The 20457-nt window shown below is 42.7% G+C and overlaps 1 protein-coding gene across 1 annotated transcript in view; it reads left to right on the top strand.

Annotated features, from left to right (window-relative positions):
* tmem163a (transmembrane protein 163a) overlaps window positions 1-20457 on the top strand; it is a 203041-nt gene that overhangs the window by 164926 nt on the left and 17658 nt on the right. Inside the window, exon 5 of the mRNA XM_030125558.1 lies at window positions 9918-10014. Within this exon, the coding sequence (XP_029981418.1) occupies window positions 9918-10014 (97 nt within the window). The remainder of the gene's footprint in view (window positions 1-9917; window positions 10015-20457) is intronic.

Raw genomic sequence — 20457 nt, 5'->3', positions numbered from 1 at the left:
AGACCCAGTAGTATGAATGTGCCAGTTCCCAAATAAATGTTTCTCGCTATTTAACCTTTCTTAAGTGATGTAGCAGCATTAACTGTAATATTATCCTCTGTATTTTGCATTTTCACCATAAATCATGTATTTTCCTGTATTTAATTTCCTATTTTTAATTTAAATCTTCATGAATATTCACAGTAAATTCAAAGGCTATTGTATCTAAACAGAGAAAACTGAAGAAAAAGATATAAATAACTGAACATAAACCCAGAACCCAGTGTGTCCATCCACTGTCACTGATCCAACTCCATGGGTTTTACTGGTGAGAAGATGATAGTGTTTCCACGGTAACTACGGAGCATCTGAACATCCAAATATGGTCATATCTGATGACCATGAAAAGATGAAGAACTGTATTTTATTATTGATAGGATTAGTGGATCAACAGGTATTAAACAGGTTAGATCAGTAGATGGTTTTGGTCACTGGTTGTTGTCTGGGTTTGTATGAGGAAAGGGGGAAAAAAAAAGATTTCATTGCTGCTGCAATATGTTTTGAATTTTGAATACTGAATTGAATATTTGTTTAACAAACTGTAAGAATTCAAATTGTTGTGCAAGAAGTGTTCCCATTAAAGGAAAGAAAATGTGTTTTATCACTGCAATAAATATAAATAAGAGCCAGTTGTGCTTTTACCCATTGCACCTAGTTGAAAAAGCACAAGGATTGTCAGTGTGTATGTCATTTGTGTGCGACACTGAGTCACATTAGAATTTACTTTTAGAAGTCTTCAGAGTTTGTCTTGAGTAGGCTTGTATGTGTAGGTTACCAACATTGTCATACCCACTGAGGTACAAGTAAAATAGCTAAGAGGAAATTTGTGTTTAAGCTGGAAGATTTCTTTTGCAATAACTGCAGTAAATGTGAATGTGAGCAAAAGCTTTCAAACCTGTAGTTTATGTACAATTTGCACCTTTTTGTGGGATTTATGTTGTAGGCCTCTTATTAAAGCACTCTACTGGAGATTGTCACTGTTAAAAATGGTTAAAAAGGGTCATTTCATAACTTTATTTGAATAGTAAAGTTAATTCATTTTCAGACTTAAGCCTTAATAGTAAAATGTATTCCTTTGTGATCAAATGTTATTCGAATATGTTAAGTTTCAAAGGGATAGAATGTTAAAGTAATATCTTTGTTTTTTTATTTCCTTCCTAGCTCTTATGGTGTGTTCAGAGCAAAGGTTTAAGAGTTACAGTGTTGTAATATAAAGATTTTCACAGATTTTCATTTCAGTTCTGTTATTAATTAGTGATTCGAAAGTTCATAATTGAATTGCATTTAAAAAGGTGTTACATGATTGTAATATAATATTTGCTTTATAATTTGCACACTCATGGCATTTTAGTTACTTCATGTCAATGTATAGACAAGTTGCTAAGGATAAATATAAGACCTTGTAGCTTTAAGATGCTCAGGTGAGCTGGGGAGTGCTACGAGCCTGGGGGGTATATGACATTAGAGCCCAGAGGAGCTCACAGTTTTTCTGAATGTGCTCGGACTGTGTGGTTAAGTTCATATGTATTTTATTCTCTATTTTTTGTATTTTGTTAAATAAATCTGAGAAGACAAACTTTAGTGGACACACTTTTTACAACACAAGTTAGTGACAGATTATCTGTGTTGAGGAAGATTTACCCAATTCTCTGATTGTGGCTTCCTATGTGTTGTCTTCACTGCTGTAGTGGCATTTTCAGGAGTGGGAGTATGGGCAGAATAAAGATGGAATGACTACGAAAATAAACAGGAGAGCAAGGCAACACAGGATGCTCTGAGGTCACTAAATCCAGGCCGCCTGAATGGGTGCCGTGGTCTAGGTCTATATCATAATTACACTTAATATTTACATTGAACCTTACAGAATACAAGGATAACTATTATAACAACAACAAGGAGAGACAAGAAAATGATCAATACAGTAAGGGTCGCTGCTTGAGATCGTTGGTTGGTGTGTGCAGTGACCATCAGCTGGGTCCAGGCCCTTTCTTCAGGTGAGGATGTAGAAGGAGTGATGTCTCTTAACTGTCTTTCAGAGTTCATTAACAGAGTCAGTTTTTGAACCACCCCTGTGTCTTACTAGGGTTCGCTTTAGTTGACACCGTAGGGTTTCCGCGAACCAGAGGTTTGTGTTATCACCTCTGTTTGACCTAGTCTGACACAGGCCTAAAAGATGTACTGTGCAGTGGTTGTGTGATGTGAACCATGTGACCCATGAGCAGCGCTAGGCTTGCACTCAGGGTTGTTTTAGCTGCATGTATAAAAGCAGAAAGTGAGAGGAAAAGTTTACGTTCTTGATCTCGCTGGGGGGTCACTCCCACGTAGGAAGGCGTTGGGTGATGTCGTCAGCTTTATAGGTGGAACAGAGCGTTTTAATTCACCATCTGTTCATGGTTGGTTTTGGCCTTACCACAGATGTCATCCACTTCTCGTCCTTGTCTACCTCGCTGGGTGTTGACTTGGCATGACACATGCACCTTTTAGGCGGTTGATGCAGAAATGACCTTTTTGCAGTGCCTGGTGTGAACCCACATGGCTTGTTCGGCCTTCTGAAGTCTTTGACCAGCATGAAGTCACCTGGTTGAAGGCTGCGAAGTGGACCTGAGGCTGGAATGGAGAGGGCCACAGCTACCTGTTGACAAATCTTTTTGAGGTTGGGAGAGAAAGTAGCACAAGAGAGCATATCATGTTCGAAATGAGAAGCAGGAAAGGGTTTGGAGCTTTGGAGCAGAATCTCAAAGTGGCTGAGGCTATGTCTGTCACAGGTTCGCATACACATACCCTACAGTGCACCAGTGTGGTTTTAGTGCTTTAACCATCCCCCGTTTGACACTTGGTCACGCCCATGGGTCAATTTCACAAACAGCTTTTCAGGCTGATCTGTTAGAAGGAGGAAAAAAAAAAATTGGAGAGACAAGAGAGAGAGTTGAGAGAGGAGGGGTTGTGAGTGGTGTGTGAGCAGTGTGTGTATGAGACTGAGACTGAGAGGAAGGGAGAGGAGGAGTGACAGGTGTTCTTTGTGGCCCTTGCCTCTTCTGAGAGACACGGGATCTGTGGAGGAAGTTCATCATGTCATGGTAGTGTTATACCCAAAACACAATTATTCACATCTAAGCAGTTGTCACAGTAGCAAAACACAAATGTTAAGTAAGAAAATATTAAGGAAATTTAACCCTTATAAACATTTAGGCCCATCGGTATCTTTACACTTTCTCAGCAAAAGTCAGATTCACGTTTTTCTATACTGTATCCTTTCGTATATAGTTGCTCTATCAAATATAAAGTACACTTAAAAGAAACAACTGATAAGTTGATGTTACTTTACATTCACAAACACTATTTTCACAGTGAGATCAAAAACCTCAAGCATCAATCTGGCAACTCTGAATATCACCCCAGGTTGAGCCAGCACCCAAAATCCACACAAACACTTGTACCGGTACCATACTCACACAACAAGAACACTAAAGCCACAAACATACAACACAAACATTTATAAACATTTATCACAGCCATGGCACAACACAACAGAATACAAGTCACAGTGTAGTCTTCTGTCACCCATGAGAGAATTGTGGTGTGTCGAAAGTGTTTTGGTTAGTGCCAGGAACTTAGAGATAAGACCCCTGTGAGAAATCACCTCTATCCTTACCCAGGTGTTGGCCTGGCCTTCTACTCTGGACACAACACAGAAGAGGTCAAAACTGCTCTTTAATACACAGTGACATGTGTATGCATGTGAAAATATCTGGAATAGAGTTAGAAGCCTATATGATATATAAAATACATTCAAATATATATGGATATACATGGATATAAGTAATTTAGCCATTACAACCCCCAGGAAACGAACATCAGAGACTCTCTCCACCAAGTCCCCACAGATGAACAGTGGCTGAATGTCTGTCTTTTTCTTTCTACGACAACTACCACGATCTCCTTTGTTTTGGTTGTGTTGATGATAAGGTTGTTCTGTTGACACCACACAGACAGTCGCTCCACCTCGTCTCTGTATGCTGTCTCATCCCCCCCAGAGATGAGCCCCACCACAGTGGTGTCATCTGCAAATTTTATTATGCTGTTACTGTGGTGAAGGGGAGCACAGTCCTGAGTATAAAGGGTGAGCAGCAGTGGACTCCGCCTTGAAAGAAGAAGACGTCTTGAAAGAAACCCGGATGTGCTTCTCCATGGTGACAAGGTCTGTGCATAACCTGATGTATCCCAGGAACAGCTGTGGTGTGTTGCTCCAGGTCGTGGTGGTAGAAAACGTCCCAGTTGGTTAATTCAAAACAGTCATGTAGTTATTGGGAGGCATTATCAGGCCAGGTTTGAACTGTTTTGAATGTGATTGGGGTACTCTTCCTGAGGGGGGTATGCTGGTATAATGATATGTCTGACTGGCCCAGATGTGGTAGCTGCTTAGCCCTGAAGCCCATTTTGATGTTCGAATAGACCCTGTCCAGTGTGTTGCCTCCTCTGGTAGCACACCGCACATGCTGGTGGAATTTAGGGAGCACAGTCTTCAACTCAGTTGTGTGGTGAGTGACTGCACGGATAGGGTTAGTGATTTGTTTTCTTATTTGAGAATGTCTATTTGTTCCTGGCTGAATTCAAGGCTATGGCGAAGTGCTTGGATTTCTTCATGAACTACTTCTAGTAGTGAGAGTCTGACGTCAAATCCGGTGAGTTGTGTTTTTATGGAGAGTAGAATTTCCTTGTTTTTGGTACAGGATTTGGATGGTGGTGATTCTGAACCGGGTCATTCCCTGCATGATCTTTTTGGCATTTTTGTGTATCCTAGCATGTTTTGATCAGTAAAGTCCACAAGTTCCTGCAGTGTGGTGAGTTGGTTGTAGCGTGAGTTGATAAAATCCTCAAGTTCTTCCAGTGTGACGAGTGAAAAGCAGTAATCTAGTAGTGGTGTATGGAGGGGTAATTCCAAATGAGTTTAATCCAATGGGTGTCAAAAAAAAAAAAAATACGGAACAAGGGGAGAGAAACAAAGGTGGAGAGAAAAAGTTTAAGATTAAGTATCACTGATGAGCTTTGTTGGAACTGGGACTAAGAGACAGGTAGATGATTTAGATGAAGAGACTATCAAAATTATCTGACTGATCTCTATGACAGAAAAGCAATCCATAAAACAAAATGGTTCAATTGTCAACCCTGTTGTTTCTGGGTCTGAAGGATTTAAAGGTGGACTAGAATTTGTGGAGGACAAGAGGCAATTAATTTGATCTCTGATGAGCAAAACCTTAATATTGAGAAATTCATAAAATCGTTGCTATGGAGGGTTGCAGGAATACTAGATTCATATGCACTGTCGTTCTTTGTCAGTCTGGCTACAGTAATGAAAAGAAACCTGTGACTGTTCTTATTTTCCTCTATAATGATGAAAAATAAGCTACTCTAGAAGAAGGAAGTGCCTTCCTGTGTTTATTTCGACTGTCCTGCCAGGCTGAATAATGTTCTGTTAGTTTAGTAGAACACCGCTTTCTCTTGAATTTTCAGGTATGCTGCTTTAATTGCCAAGTATGAGAATTTAACCAGGGAGCACACTTCCCTTGTTTTATAATCTTATTTTTAGTGGAGCAATAAGATCTAATGTTTTTCACCAAGAGTCTGCTGTATTAGCAACAATCTCATCAAGTTGAGATGGATTAAAATTGACTGAGTTGGGGGAAGAATCTGCAGTGTAATTCAGATGTGGAATTAGATTAAGCACTGTTGGGATTTCCTCCTTAAATTTAGATATGGTATGATCTGATAAATATCTAGTATTAACATTTTTGGCAGCAAAAATTCAAAGGTTATTAAGCAGTGGTCGGAGAGGAGGGGATTTATTGGAAAGAATATTCAAGTTCCACACTAGGCATGCGCTAGCCTATCGCCACATTGCCATTGGCGATGCATTTTCCTGGTTGGCGAAGTTGTTTTCAACCCATGTAGCCACAGTGGCGAAGGTATTTTTTAGTAAAATCAACGAACTTACATCTCTGATCGAAAATGTCCAAGCCATAACCAAGCAAAATAACAAATGTGGTCTCCACTACGGAAGAGTACTGCCAAGAGCGATCGAACTCACCCGAACGTTTCCGATTTTTTATGAATTCACACTGCACACGTTACTTGTGGGAAGTTACCGCCCGTTCATTTCATCATGTACAACATCTATTGAAAGCTAAGGAGCTGGTGAAGCAAAGGTTCAGACTGCTACCAGCGGAAGTGAAAATGAAACTTACGGCTCATTTATCTTTTCTCTACCTGCTGAAGCTTCGCTTTTAAACCTTACCAGCGAAAACGCTGCAATATTAGTAATACATTAGTGTTGCCTCTGTCGTCTCCATGTTTGTTATTACTGACTTTCTTCTCATAAAACTTTACTCTTCTTCGTGGTATTTGTTCAGTATGGTTAATTAAGAGCGGCGCCCCCTGCTGGTAATTGAGAAACGCTCATTCCAATACATTTAATGTCAGTAGCAGCACTTTTTTCCAGTCAGACTAATGACAACGACAATAAAGCACATTTGCAAAAGGAACTAAGAACTAGAATGGGATTAACACCTGTGATGATCTACCTATGGATCTGTCCATTGTCAAATAGTTGAAAAGAAGTCAATTATCTGAGATATCTAGGTTTAAATTAGTAATCAGTCCATGTACATTCTAGTCTGGGCAGGAGTACTTTCTAGCCTAAATAAAATAATTTCAAGAGTCCTTATCTGTCCATATTTAATTACCAAATGACTTTATGATAAATCATGTCTCACTGGTAAATTTATTTTATATTGAATCTCATATTGAATCTCATGAACATCAGTGGTCAGAATAATTGTATTTATAAGTCTATCATTTATTGTTTTGTTATACATTAGATTAGAAATAAACATAGTTTAGATGAAAACGTTGACTTAAGTTAATTTTTTATGATTTTTTTTTGTTTGTTTTTTGTATGGAACTGAAGCCAGATTGAACATATTTTTAAGCTCAAAATGCACCAGAATGCAGGAAAAAGACTTCATTTTTCCCAAAATTTCCCGGGGGAGCTATGCTTGTCACTGCAGTTCGCTACAGGCCCCGCTGCAGGGACCCAGACTGGCTGTGGCTTTTTGTGGCTACACTTATTTCTACTAATGTAGCCATAGTGGCTGTATCTTTCATTTTCCTAGTGCAAGCACAGCCCCACCATAAATCAGGACAAAGTCAAGCGTGTGATTAAATTCAGTGTATGAACCAGGAGGACAATACACTATAGTAAATATCATAGACTGGTGTGGTTTATGGATTGGGCCAGATAGGCTAAGACTAAGACTTTCAAATGAGTTAAAGATGGTTTAGGTTTCTTATTTAATTGTAGACATTAATTAAAAATAACTGCAACTCCTCCTCCACGGCCTGAGTCTTGAGGAATTGGATTATTACGGTGATGAGGAGAAGTAGCTTCATTTAAGGACACATACTCCTCCTCTCAAAGCCAGGTTTCTGTCAGACCGAATAAATCTGTATGATAATCTGATATAATATAATTTATTAATACAGCTTTGGAAGACAGAGATCAAATATTCAGGAGGCCACATTTTACTTTCTTATGCTTTGGAGCTGTTGAAGTATTGGTGTTGATTGTTATTAGGTTTTGATGTACAGCTGTTTTTCTCTAACTTTACATGCGGGGGACAGACACAGTTTCTATAGGGTCTACAGTACCCACTGTAGACCCTATAGAAACTATATATACAGTGGGTACTGTAGACCCTATAGAAACTGTGTCTGCTCTGGAAGCGCAGAGAAGTATGTAAGACTCTGACTCTGCATCTCGGTCTCAACTCTGGGTCAAGGTTTGGGGTCAGTAATAAACCTGGCCAGGTTTTTACTAATGAGAGCAGGGCCATTCCAAGTGGGATGTATGCCGTCTCTCCTAATAAGACTGGGTTTTCCCCAAAATGCCCGCCAGTTGTCCACAAACTGTGTCGTTGGCAGGACACCACCTAGACAGCCAGCAAATGAGTGATAACATGCGACTGAACATGTCATCACTGGTCAGATCAGGCAGGGGACCAGAGAAAATTATGGAGTCCGGCATACTTTTAGCGTAGGTACACGCTGATTCAATATTAATTTTGGTCACCTTCGATTGGTGTAATCAGGTGTCATTACCGCCAAAGTGAATTACAGTCTTATGGTATTTACGTTTATCTTTAGACAGCAGTTTTAAAAAGGATTCTATGTTGCCTGCTCTGGCCCCCAGAATGCATTTCACCATGGTCACTGGTGTCTCTAACTTCACTATAGAGCTGCCAATGGTAAGAGTTTCGTTCTCAGCGGCTGTGACACTGAGTGGGGAAAACTTGTTAGAAATGTGGAGTGGTTGGTAGTGTACCTGAGGCTTTCGCCTGCCACTATGCTTCCTTTGAACAGTCACCCACTGTTCCTTTTCTCCCGGCTGCTCGGGAGCTGCTGGGGAGGGGTAAAGGGGGCTTGCTAGCTGTCGCAGCTATCGATTCATTCATGGAGTGGACCTGTGCTTCCAACTGGCTAAGCCTCACTTCCATGGCTGCAAATATACTACATTTATTATATGTACAATTTTCACTAAAGGAAGCAGGTGAAAAACTAAGCATCTGACACACTGAGTGAGACAAAAAAGGGGGAGAATGAGGAGAACGGGAGGAAGAAAGAGTAGCCATATTAGCCACTAAGATGCTGTAGATTAGCAACTGAGACTAAACTGACAGATTGTAAGAGGATGCCGTTTGTGTGATAGCTTTTGCTATTTAATTAAATCTCTAATAACTGGTGACTTTCAAAGACAATTAATCTAGAACGGCACCAGATATAAGCAGTGATTCTACTACAACTACGAAGCAATCTGTTACCGCAACAAACACACAACAGGAAATATTGCAAGAAGCTTACTGCAGTATGTCAGACATCAGAGGAGATTGCACCCTAAGACAAGAGTGCTGTTATAACAGTGCAGTTCTAATAATTGTGTGTATTTGTTTTAGCATTGTCTTATTGGCCATCACTGAAAAAAATTCATTTGAATGGGAGCTCTTGTTGCTCCAAAACCAAGCTGCCAAGATGTTGAAAGTGCATTAATGCACTTTCCATCACAGAATACCATCACAGAAACAGGCTGATAACAGGTGCTTTTTAGTCTGGGGGTCACATGGACCACGGTTAACAAATTTCATTCCTAGAGACGACAATAGCGTTTCTGAATTATGTTCACTTAAGGATTCTTCTCTACATTATACAGCTTAGCTGATTTTTTTTTTAAAGTAAATCTCTTAACTTCTGACAGACTCTGCCTCCCTAAGATCCTCTTTTTTATGCCCAGTTATGTTACTGACTTGTTCTAAATTCCTCTAATTAGTTGCAATATCCAACTGTTTCTGTTCAGCACAACTCACTTTTCCAGCTTTTTGTTGCTGCCATACCAACTTTTTTAGAAACATGTTACTGCCATCAAGTTTGTTTGTTTGTTTGTTTGTTTGTTTATTTATTTATTTTATTTATTTAATTTCATTTAATTTCATTTATACTGCCATCAAATTAAAACTGACAGTATGTTTTTCTTAAATTGGCACATTATAGCTTAAACATTTGATTGTTAATGTTTTATTGTGAATAAAATATTTGTTTTAACAGTATTATTGCATTCAGTTTTTATTACATTTTACAAAACATCCCAACAAATTTGTATTACATATCAAATACATTAAATTATATTTATCTTTTAACCACCTTGATTTCCAATATAGAATAGAATAGAATATATTGTTGTTGTGTAATTTAGCGTGACAAATTTGTGGAGGCTCCAAAAAAACAGAATTTGTCCAGTCTCCTAATGTTTTCTCTCATGTATTTATCTGCAGAGCATGTGTGGTCCTTGGCATTGTGTTTGTTCTCTCCTCCATGTGCATCCTGGGAAAAGCCATTCATGATCTGGCGACTCGGATGCCTCCAGAAGTGGTAAGGCCACACATAAAGACATATATCCAGTATGCATGAGCGGTACCAGAGACATTCACAACTAAGTAACTCTAAGTACAGTTACTAAGAGTTTATGAAAGTTTCTGAGGTCTATGAAAACACATCCATGTAAACTGATCCAAAGGTGTTTTAACAGTCATCAATAGTGTTTGGTGTTCCTTATGAGTTCAGTTTGAGACTATACTTGTTGTTGGGTGATCTGTCTTTTTATAGCCCTCTACTGTTAATCCTCTGACGTCAGATTCTTAGACTCCCTTTTTTTTTCACTCTGCTCAACTTCAACACACATACACACCTGTTCTTTTTGGCATCAGCATCATCCACCACTCTCCTGCCTGATCCCCCTGCTCCTCTCTTGAGGTGTTAAGATGATGAATACGTTTCTAAAATAGTCTCATCTTTCTGTTGCTGGGTCACAACCTAACTCTTCCATCATTCCACTGTTCATGGGTATGCACATCCCATCACTTACACTGTGCTTTGAACCCTCTGATTTGCTTTTTAAATGATTTAACCCTCACCATCTGCCTATTTCACTCACTACTGAGCCCAAGACACAGAGGACAGCCAGTCTTTTAACTCCAACACTGTGAAGTTGCTGTAAAGCAGTGTTGCTAGAGGTACAATAATAATTGGTGATTATTTGTGTACAATAACCATTTAATATAATAATAATAATAATAATAATAATAATAATAATAATAATAATAATAATAATAACAACAGTACATCAGTTTTATATAGCACTTTTCTAGGTATTCAAAGACGTTTTTGTATGATATATATTCCTGCTTTAATCAGGATTGTTCTTAAATGCATCTTTTGTCATGTGATGTCTTTCCAGCAAATGGTGCTGATTGTTATGAGAACATGACTAGTATTTACTTTAGTAATCAGACATAAAAGGTGTATATTACACCAATTAGAATGCTAAGCAGCTAGCCACAGCCCTCCTTTCTTTTATTCAACTTTTTTTTAAAAATCTTTTTTCTATCTATCTATCTATCTATCTATCTATCTATCTATCTATCTATCTATCTATCTATCTATCTATCTATCTATCTATCTATCTATCTATCTATCTATCTATCTATCTATCTATCTATGTTCAATGTATGTATGTGTGTATGTATGTACGTATGTATGTATGTTTCCCAACCTGCAGCACATAAGTGTGTCGTGAGAAGTCATCAGTTGTGCCATGGAAATTTATCCAATTTCACCTGGCACTACAACAGTCTCCTGTTTCCCTTTTCAGAATAAAAGTGAAAGTGAACTTGCCCTGATGCAGTGCATTCTGTTGATAACCCCCCCCCCCCCCCCCCCTTGGCTACTGATGTGTGGATCAGCAGGTTAAAGATGGGGTCTGAGATGTTTTCCTGGAGGATTTTTTACTATAATGCTAAAAAATCCCCTTGACACCCTGATTGCAAACAATTAACTAGACAATTTCCACACGTGGATCGTGAGAGGGGCTCAGGGGTCGGGGGGGCATGTGGATTCGACGTTGCCAAAGACTTCATGGTTGGAGGGGAATTCTGTGTTCTGAACTCCCAGTCACTTTATATGGACAATCTGTGTGTCAAAGTCTGGCGGCTGACGGACATCAACATTAGTAGTAGTAATAGAAGTAGTAGTAGTAATTGTAGTAGTAGAAGTAGTAGTAGTATTCTTAATAGTAGTAGTAGTAGAAGTAGTATTTTTAATAGTAGTAGTAGTATTTTTAGTAGTAGTAGTATTTTTTGTAGTGGTAGTAGTAGTAGTAGTGTTTTTAGTAGTAGTAGTATTTTTAGCAGTAGTAGTAGTAGTATTTTTAGCAGTGGTAGTAGTAGTAGTATTTTTAATAATAGTAGTAGTACTGTCTCACACACCCAGCGTTGCTATGGACTCTCCAGGGTTGCTATGGGAGCAGAAACATGTCAGACTGATTGGGTTTATTGGACATACCTGGGACACAGAGCAGAGGGGCCGTTACTGCAGCAACGGCGCTGCACTGACACACACAGAGAATGAAACTGACACACAGAGCAGCATGAATAGGCTGAGTGAGTCACTCAGAACAGGTCCCAAGAAACTGCTAATTACAGGAAAACCGTAATAGATAGGTGAAAACCGAAATGACCATGAGCGTCAGAAGGACCTGTGGAACACACAGATGTAGGTTTTGCGCTAGGTTGTGTGTGTAGAAGTAGTGGTAGTAGTATTTTGAGCAGTAGTAGTAGAAGTAGTAGTCGTATTAATAGTATTAGTAATATTATTATTAGTAGAAGTAATACTAGTAGTAGTAGTTGTAGTTGTAGTAGTAACAGTAGTATTAGTAGTAGTAGTATCAGTACTGTCTCACACACACAGCGTTGCTATAGACTCTCCAGGGTTGCTATGGGAGCAGAAACATGTCAGATTGATTGGGTTTATTGGACACACCTGGGACACAGAGCAGAGGGGCTGTTACCGCAGCAACGGCGCTGCACTGACACACACAGAGAATGAAACTGACACACAGAGCAGCAGGAATAGGCTGAGACTGGATCAGAACAGGTCCCGAGAAACTGCTAATTACAGGAAAACCGTAATAGATAGGTGAAAACCGAAATGACCATGAGCGCCAGAGAGACGTGGGGAACACACAAATACAGGTTTTTTTCCCATACTGTGAAAAATGACTGAGTTAGAGCAGTGTAAAAACAGTCAACTGACCAAGACAAGAAGGAATCCGCTACAATGGAGAGTTAATGGGAGAAAGAAGGGATGAGCCTCCAAACTAGTGCCTGTCATTTCACTTTAAAAAGAGCTAGGTCTTCAAATATGGGTTCATATGAAGCCCAGGAGCCATGGCTACATTTTTGGAAAATATCATTTGTCTGCGATGTATCGTTTGTCCGGGAGAGCGAGTTATTCAGAGAATTTTCAGTTGAATTTTCGCTGCTCTCACACTCTAGCGTGATTACATCACACACTAACTCAGGAAATTTGGACAATTTTCACTCAACCCAGGGGTTTTTGAAGACTCACCTATTGAAAACTGTAAACCCCATCCTCATACCAAGTACATTTGTGTGGAGAGGACAAAAATGCCTGCGTTTTAAAGTTTAAATGAAGTCTCTAGGTGAAAGTATGGCGAAGTAGTAGTGGTTGGAAAAAAGGCAAGTTTTTTGTCACTCCCATTAAAAATGAATGGGGTTTTTCTTCGCATATTTGTGCGAAAACCGTAAGTGATATCATTACCACGTCACAACACAGATAATCTTTGGGCGACGCCGAACATTTCTGCGTTGACAGAATATTTTTAGGACAAATCGTTTGGGAATGGTAGCCACTTGAAAATGGCCCCATTCATTTCGGATGGAGAAATTTGACTGGTTTTTTCGCATTTTAACGAAATCCGTGCATCGGAATGGCACGCCTATAACATAGCACACGATTCACGAGCAGGACGCACATTTTTGTAATAACATGTGTTGGTCTATTTCCAGCGGTTCGGGCCGCATTAACGGACGAAATTTTGTCCGGAAGATGAAGAAAAATAATAATAAACGCGCGGAAGAACAATAGGTGCTCGTGGCTTCGCCACGAGCACCTCTCTCCCATTGCTTTGCAATGGGGGAGAGGTGCTCGTGTCGATGCCCGAGCCCCTAATAATAAATGCACGGAAGAACAATAGGTGCTCGTGTCGATGCCTGAGCCCCTAATTAAAAGCTCTGACACAAAAATGAAAAATTTTAGTCACCTGTGGAAGGGACAGGACTGAAAAAACACCATCCAATCATTTTGAGTGCCCACTTGAAATGACTGGACAGTGATATGTCTATCAAAGTCAACTGTCATTTGTCCCTGCCCCCTTCCCCCTCCACGTGTACCCCTATTCTGGCACGTATTGCACGTCCTCATAAGCTTAGAGCTCCTACCTTAGAAACTGAGCCAGAGCTAGAATAGCTATATTCGCTAGCATACAAGGTTAAAATAGGTAGACACTTGGAAATTAAGAACATTATGGCAGCAAAGGTGGCAACAACGGGTCGTAAATGCAAAACTGTTAGGGAAGGCTACTGCCAAGAAAAAGGCTTTGGAAGAGCGGAGGAGAGTGAACATCGGTGTGGCGTATGAGTGGTGGCGTCAACTGAAGGACCACAAAGGGCTGCAAAGTGATGCCATGGTGGCCCTATTTCTACTTGATAGGTAAGATAACATTATGTCTTTATGATTTTTTGAGACTATTCTTTGTTTTCTGGCATTATGTTGTCATTATAACAAGTATCCAACCAGTTAGAGGATAAAATGAATTGGACGAACTGCTATGCTAGTAATGCTGTAGCAATTTTGTGCTGGGCTAATGCAGTATGTCGTGGGGATGCGAATATTTCCTGAGGAGACTCTGTGTTTACCAAGCACTTTTTATGAAAACGATAAAGGGGTTAGGGTTGGGGGGGGGCATCTGTCTTGGCGGAGGTCCGCACTCTCCGAGTGCTTTTCTTGTTTTATACTTGCAGACTCAATGGACTGAAATCTATGTTACACTATAATACCTGCTGATTATGCATAACATCGGTTTATAATTAATGTTACAGCAATACCTTGTTTTAATAAACTATTTTTATAAACACTGAATCCATGAGGGCCACGATTGTTTATTCGCGGACTATGTAACGTCAGAGCTGGGAACTGGGAGTACATCGATCTAGTACAAGTTCATGGGTGGGAAGTTAGGGGTTTGACTGGCATTCCAGTCAAGTTTCACCGGTAGAAGGTTGGAAAAACATGGGTTATGGGTAGAATGCTGAATAAGTTTGCAAAGTTAGCTAACAACTAAGTATGTTACTGCTGTCAATCACTGAACAACATTAGTTGTATTACATTTGTGACCTTTTTTTCATGCCATTCATTTTATGCTTGTGATGCTTTTAGTACGGACACTGAACCCAAAAGCAGAACCCAGAGACAGATATAAAAGTTCACAGAGTTTAATTGTCACTGATAGTACTGACAGGTAAAGAATAAGGATAATTAACAAAATCTTGAGGACAGTGGTTGGGGAGATCCTCTTCGGTTTAGTCCTCCAAACTGAGGACGCAAACCCTCTGTATGGTTCAGCGGTTTGAGTCGGTACCCCGACTAGGGAGAAGCAGAGGGAGGTCAGTGACAGAAACAGGTCATGCACAGGGAAGCTATCAACCAGGCAACAGGACATAAGGATTAGACAAAGCTCACGTACCATAAAAATCAGGCGAAGAGGTCAAAACCAGGAAGACAGATGGAGGCAGACAAAAACTGACAGGGAGCAGGCAAACAGGCAAAACGGGTCAAAAACAGGTAAGCAGACAGACAGACAGGATCAGAACGCTGGTAAGTAGACTACAAGAGAATACGAACTGGCGACTGACCTGAAGGAAAGACAGGGCTTAAATACACAAAAGGGAGGGAAGACAATGAGACACAGGTGGCACAAATCAGGGCAGAGTCAGGCAATCAGGGAAAAGGTGAACACGATCAAGGAAGGGAGGTAAAGACGACGGTCAAGACACATGAGGGAAAATTAACAAAATAAAACAGGAAGTGACAGACAAACATGAAAGACAGACAAAACCAGACTAACGTCTGGTGGCAGACTTGACAGTACCCCCCCCTCTAGGGACGGCACCAGATAGACCAGGAACATCAGGATGGCGTTGATGGAAATCCCGGCTCAGGTCCGGGTCCAGGATGAAGGAGGCCGGCACCCAGGATCGTTCTTCAGGGCCGTACCCCTCCCAATCCACTAAATACTGGAAGGCCCTCCCACGGCGACGAGCCGCCATCAGGTGACGAACAGAGTAGGCCGGGTCTCCATCGATGAGGCGTGGCGGTGGCGGTGGTTGGGTGGGCGGGACCAGACGGCTTTCCTTAGCCGGCTTCACTTGACTCACATGAAAAGTGGGATGGATTCTCATAGACCTTGGTAATTCCAAACGCACAGAAACAGGATTAATCACTTTAGATATGGGAAAAGGACCAACGAACCTGGGTGCCAGCTTGCGGTTCTCCACTCTCAGGGGAAAATGCCGAGTAGATAGCCACACCCGCTGGTCAGGGTGATAGACCAGAGCCGGGGTCCTATGGTGGTCAGTAGCCGACTTGTAACGGGCCGAAGCCTTCAGCAGGGTCTGTCTGGCCCGGATCCAAGTCCTCTTGCACCTCTGAATTAGAGCCAAAGCAGAAGGGACACAGACCTCCCTCTCCAGTGAGGGAAACAGAGGAGGCTGATAACCATAAACCACATGAAATGGCGACAGCCCCGACAAAGCGCAGGGCAGCGAGTTGTGAGCATATTCCACCCACAGCAGCTGACGACTCCAAGAGGCGGGGTTCTGAGAGGCCAACACCCGAAGTCCCTCCTCCAAGACCTGGTTCAATCTCTCCGACTGCCCATTAGTCTGTGGGTGGAAACCAGAAGAGAGACTGACAGAAGCACCAATGAGGGAGCAGAAAGCACGCCAGAATCTAGCAATGAACTGAGGGCCTCTATCAGAAAAAATGTCTTTAGGGAACCCATGTAGACGACACACATGTAGCAACAGCGCCTCCGCTGTTTCTTTAGCCGACGGAAGTTTGGGCATAAGGATAAAGTGAGCCATCTTAGAGAATCTATCCACCACAGTCAACACAGTAGTATTACCATCAGATGGAGGAAGGCCCGTCACAAAATCCAGGGCGATGTCCGACCAGGGTCTCCTAGGGGTTGGTAGTGGACGTAACAAACCAGACGGAGCTCTGCTCGAGACCTTACAGGAAGCACAGACAGGACAAGCAGCCACATACTCCCTCACCTCCTTCTCCATGCCCGCCCACCAGAACCGCTGTCCAATCAGAAAAAGGGTCCTCTTCACCCCGGGATGACATGCCATCTTAGCGGTGTGGGCCCAATGTATCACCTGAGAACGGAGGCTAGGAGGAACAAACAACCGGTCTGGTGGTACACCATCCGGGACAGCATAATTAATAAGTCCATCAGTGACAGCCTTCTCAGTGTCCCATTGAAAAGCCCCCACCACACACGAGCCAAGTAAAATGGGTTCAGGATCATTAACAGGTTTATCAGGAAGGAAAACCCTAGACAGGGCATCCGGCTTACCATTTTTAGAGCCGGGCCGGTATGACAGGGTGAAGATGAATCAAGTGAAAAACAGAGCCCACCTGGCCTGACGGGAATTAAGTCGTTTCGCTGACCGTAGGTACTCGAGGTTCTTGTGGTCAGTCCAAATCAGGAACGGAACCTCCGTCCCCTCCAACCAGTGTCGCCATTCCTCCAAAGCCACCTTAATGGCTAACAGTTCTCGATTGCCGATGTCATAGTTCCTCTCCACCTGAGACAGTCTCCTGGACAGGAAGGTGCAAGGGTGGAGCTTATTGTCACTTGGTGAGCGCTGGGAGATAACTGCCCCCACCCCCAGATCAGAAGCGTCGACCTCCACCACAAACTGCAGAGACGGGTCAGGAACGGACAGGATGGGGGCTGAAGAAAAGGCCCCTTTAAGGCGGGTAAACGCCCTGTCGGCCTCTGGGCTCCACCTGAACACAGACTTAGGAGACGTGAGACTATGCAGGGGGGCAGCCACACTGCTGAACCCCCGGATGAACTTTCTATAGAAATTGGCAAAGCCCAGAAATCTTTGAACGCCTCTCCGTGACGAGGGCGTAGGCCAATTCTTAACAGCACTAACCTTCTCCGGATCCATTTGGACACTCCCCTCAGAGATGATGAATCCCAGAAACGAGACAGTCAAACGGTGGAATTCACACTTTTCAGCTTTGACATACAGTTGGTTACTGAGGAGCCTCTGGAGTACCTGACACGTGCTGAACATGAGAGCCCTCATCTGGGGAGAATATCAGAATATCGTCCAGATAGACAAAGACAAAAACATTTAACATGTCCCTGAGCACGTCATTCACAAGGGCTTGAAAAACTGCGGGAGCACTGGTCAGACCAAAAGGCATAACAAGATACTCGTAGTGGCCACTAGGGGTGTTAAATGCCGTCTTCCATTCATCCCCCTCTCTAATTCTCACTAAATGATAGGCATTGCGGAGATCCAATTTAGTGAACACTTTAGCCCCATGCAGAAGTTCAAAAGCAGAAGACATCAGTGGTAATGGGTATCTATTTCGGACTGTGATGTCATTAAGACCCCGGTAATCAATACATGGTCTCAGGGTCTTATCCTTCTTGTCCACAAAAAAGAAACCAGCCCCCGCAGGAGACGAGGAGGGTCTAATCAGACCGGCTGCCAGGGACTCATCTATGTACTTTTTTATGGCCACTGTTTCAGGACCAGACAGAGAATACAATCTCCCCTTAGGGGGACAGGTACCGGGGCGTAGCTCAATGGCACAATCATAAGGACGATGCGGATGTACGGCAGTAGCCTTCGATTTACTAAATACCTCCTTGAGGTCATGGTAACACGGAGGAACCTTCTCTAAGGCCGGAAAATCCTTCTCCCTCTCTTCAGGAACACAGACCGGAGCCACGGAGATCTGCGGAACTTCAGACACTGACACAGGTATTTTAACAGGACCACAATGAGACTCACATCTTTTTCCCCAGGATTGAACCTCCCCAGTGTTCCAATCGATATATGGCTCGTGTAATTGAAGCCAGGGGAAACCCAAAATAAGTGGTTGAGACTCTGATTTGTACACATGGAAACTGAGGCCCTCGGTGTGTCCATCTGAGAACTGAACAGTGACAGGCTGGGTACAGTGGGTTACCCGACAGAATGTGGTCGTCCAGGGCCCGGGCCTCCAACGGACACTGGACGGGGATCAGGTCGAGGTTCAGCTTCTGAGCCAGGTTTATGTCCATTAAATTGGCATCCGAGCCGGAATCGATTAGTACTGGGTGCTGGAGAGAGAGAGAGACTCAGAGCAGAGGAAAACCACAGGAAATTGATGTGAGGATGTAGACAAACAAACAGTTCTACTTAACAATGATTCCTCACCAGACCTGCTTCCAGCCTTTAGAGGACAGTTGGAGACTCTGTGACCCCCCTGTCCACAGTACAAGCAGAGCCCCACAGTCAGGTGGCGTTGGTGTTCCTCCGCAGAGAGATGGGTGTGTCCCAACTGCATGGGCTCCTCCTTTAAGGCTCTGCCAGACTCGGCCACAGGATACTGAAAATTCTCATGAGTAGCACAAGCACCAGACGTTGATGATGAACGTACCCCAGAATCATCTGTCTGCCAGACAGACTCCTGATCAGCGACCCGGATAGCTGCGGCGATGACGTCATCTAGGGAATGAAGCTCCTGACGGAACACCATCTCACGGCCCACAGAGCGACGGAGGCCATTTTGGAACGCGGTGATCAGGGCCTGATTGTTCCACCCTGACTCAACCGCCAGGGACCGAAAATCACTGACGTACTGCCTGATAGACCATTCTCCCTGTCTCAACCTCATCAGTTCCTGTCCAGCTAACTGATCCCGAACAGGATGGTCGTAGACCCTTTTAAGTTCAGCCACAAGACTACTGAATGACTTAACTGCAGAGGATTCCTGTTCAAAAAGAGCGTTAAAATAGCTCAAGGAGGGTCCCTCCAATAAACTAGCCACATAGGCTATTTTAACTGAGTCTTTGGAAAAACGGAGTGGTTGGGACTCAAAAATTAGCTGGACCTGGGTGAAAAAATTACGACAGGTATCTGGGTTACCTGAGTATATGGATGGGGGTGGAATGTTCGGTTCGTCCAAACCCCTCACAGGTGTAACAGGTTCGACCGACCGGGAGGAGACGGTGGCCTGGGTACGGGTGAGCTGGGAGACCTGAGTGGCTAACAGAGTCATCCTATCCACCAGGGTGTGTAGTGTCTTTTCATGTCCTCCCAGGCGTTGCCCCTGCAACTGGATAGTTTCCCAGACCTGGTTAAGGTCTGCTGGGTTCATTTCTTGGCCAGTTCATACTGTGATGCTGTTAGTACGGACACTGAACCCAAATGCAGAACCCAGAGACAGATATAAAAGTTCACAGAGTTTATTTGTCACTGATAGTACTGACAGGTAAAGAATAAGGATAATTAACAAAATCTTGAGGACAGTGGTTGGGGAGATCCTCTTCGGTTTAGTCCTCCAAACTGAGGACGCAAACCCTCTGTATGGTTCAGCGGTTTGAGTCGGTACCCCGACTAGGGAGAAGCAGAGGGAGGTCAGTAACGGAAACAGGTCATGCACGGGTAAGCTATCAACCAGGCAACAGGACATAAGGATTAGACAAAGCTCACGTACCATAAAAATCAGGCGAAGAGGTCAAAACCAGGAAGACAGATGGAGGCAGACAAAAACTGACAGGGAGCAGGCAAACAGGCAAAACGGGTCAAAAACAGGTAAGCAGACAGACAGACAGACAGGATCAGAACGCTGGTAAGTAGACTACAAGAGAATACGAACTGG

This window comes from Sphaeramia orbicularis, chromosome 21 (genome assembly GCF_902148855.1).
Source record: "Sphaeramia orbicularis chromosome 21, fSphaOr1.1, whole genome shotgun sequence".
Lineage (NCBI taxonomy): Eukaryota > Metazoa > Chordata > Actinopteri > Kurtiformes > Apogonidae > Sphaeramia > Sphaeramia orbicularis.
The sequence above is the reverse complement of the archived record's forward strand: the minus strand, read 5'-3'. Positions and strand labels throughout refer to the sequence as shown.